The sequence below is a fragment of the Alexandromys fortis genome, unplaced genomic scaffold (assembly GCF_014885135.2).
Source record: "Alexandromys fortis isolate MF-2015 unplaced genomic scaffold, M_Fortis_MF-2015_v1.1 scaffold_60, whole genome shotgun sequence".
Classification (NCBI taxonomy): domain Eukaryota; kingdom Metazoa; phylum Chordata; class Mammalia; order Rodentia; family Cricetidae; genus Alexandromys; species Alexandromys fortis.
Genome location: NW_026067946.1, coordinates 3,489,285 through 3,491,252, shown reverse-complemented (window position 1 = coordinate 3,491,252; position 1,968 = coordinate 3,489,285). Strand labels below are relative to the sequence as shown.

At 44.6% G+C, this 1,968-nt stretch overlaps 1 protein-coding gene across 1 annotated transcript; it reads left to right on the top strand.

The window, feature by feature from the left end:
* Positions 1-957: 957 nt before the first annotated feature.
* Positions 958-1,674, top strand: Ftmt (ferritin mitochondrial). The gene has a single exon (XM_050149224.1). It carries the CDS (start codon positions 958-960, stop codon positions 1,672-1,674), a length of 717 nt encoding a protein of 238 aa, XP_050005181.1.
* Positions 1,675-1,968: the final 294 nt, after the last annotated feature.

The window sequence follows — 1,968 nt, the reverse complement described above, 5'->3', positions numbered from 1 at the left end:
GTTTGGGTTTTTTTTGTGTGTGTGTGTGTGTTTCTTTTTAATTTTTTTTCCTATTAGTTTATTTTCTTGACATCCCCAAACAATTTTTAAACATTTACTTAAGATTAAATGTTCTTCCTCAAGGAGTGTGGTGACACATGCCTATAATCTCGCCTATAATCTCAGCTTTTAGGAGGTGGGAGGCAGAAAGATGCAGAATTCAAAGCCAGCTCTGGCTACAGGAAACAACAAACCATTAAATCTTCAGAAATTCAGGTTCTTTTAAAAATGCACCTATCTCTACATTAACAAAAAAAAGTAGGAAAATAAAAACAAGCTGACAGCCAGCAGGTATATTTTATTTCTTAAATATGACTTCTTTACAAGAAAGATAAGTTTTGTATTTAAAAATACAATGAGTTTTAAAAGCAGTCTATTCCAATTAAGTTTTGTCTGGACTCCGGTAACTATTCCCCTACTCGGTGTTGTTAAAATAACCAGGAGTGATTTGCAATGCTTTGCATATAAAAATTTATTGAGCCTTCCTTCCATGCCCTTGGGTTCTTAGACAGGAAAAGATTAGTGAAAGGAGACAAGGACAGCTCAGTCCTTTCTTTGGTGAGTCACTGAGCCTGCGTTTAATAACAGAATTTTGATTTAGGCAAACTCATCAACTACATGCTATCTGGACCATCTTGTCTTAGTAACTCGGCACGTTTCTATAAATGCCTCTGTCTGTGTTCCCCTTTTCTAGGGCAGTGCCACACTCATGCTTACCCGACAAATGACAGTTACACGGCACTGGTGACCAAGATCTCTTAGAACTCCGTGGAAGAGAAGGGCCGTGTGACGCATAGGTCATTGCTAAGGCTGCATTGTTGTTTAGACCTGACTCTCAGCAGCAGACGACCCTGTGCCGAGCTTTCCTGACCTCAGTTTTCTCGCCTCGGATTCTCCTTCTTTCAAACAAGAGGAGTCATGCTGTCCTGCTTCTGGTTTTTCTCCAAGCACATCGGCCCTGCACTGAGGTCCCTGCCCCGTGTGCTACACAGATGTACCGTCCCACAGTGTTTGGCCTCCGGGTGTCCTTTAGGTCCCCTACCAGTCTCTTCCCCTCGACGTCTGCTGGCCTCGGCGGCCTCCTCCAAGGACTCTGCTGGACCTGCCAGGGTGCGCCAAAACTTCCACCCAGACTGCGAGGCCGCCATCAACCGCCAAATCAACATGGAGCTTTATGCGTCCTACGTGTACCTGTCCATGGCCTACTATTTCTCCAGAGATGATGTGGCCTTGTACAACTTCTCCAAGTATTTCCTTCACCAGTCCCTGGAGGAGAGGGAACACGCGGAGAAGCTTTTGAAGCTTCAGAACCAGCGTGGAGGCCGAATCTCCCTCCAGGATATCAAGAAGCCAGACCGAGATGACTGGGAAAGTGGACTGCGGGCCATGAAATGTGCTCTGCTCCTGGAGAAGAGTGTGAACCAGTCACTGCTGGACTTGCATACTCTTGCATCTGAAAAAGGAGATCCTCATTTGTGCGACTTTCTGGAAACACACTACCTGAATGAGCAGGTGAAGTCTATTAAAGAATTAGGTGACCATGTGCACAACTTAATCACCATGGGGGCTCCAGCTGCTGGCCTGGCAGAGTATCTTTTTGACAAGCACACCCTCGGAAGTGAGAGCAAGCACTAAGGCAGACTGCCTTTCCAGTACCCTAGTGGGTCCCAAAACCTGGAGTTAGCAGTCGCCGGTTTTCCTGCCCTTAAAATTCAACTCCGTCTTTACATTCTCCTTTTTAGACTGTTCTGCCAGTGTTTTGTAGAGGTAATATGTTAGCCCGGTGTTAATTTAACCACAGCTTTCTGCCAACACCAAAATACTAATATTTTCCCAGCCTAAAAGAAAGCACAGAATACTATGGAATGAAAAGGATGGAAAACAAAACCCTGAAATTAGACACAAGACCATGCGTTTAAAATATTATTA

What these genes read in the sequence shown, in the direction of transcription:
- Ftmt (XM_050149224.1), top strand. Translation starts at nt 958, where the DNA reads ATGCTGTCCTGCTTCTGGTTTTTCTCCAAGCACATCGGCCCTGCACTG.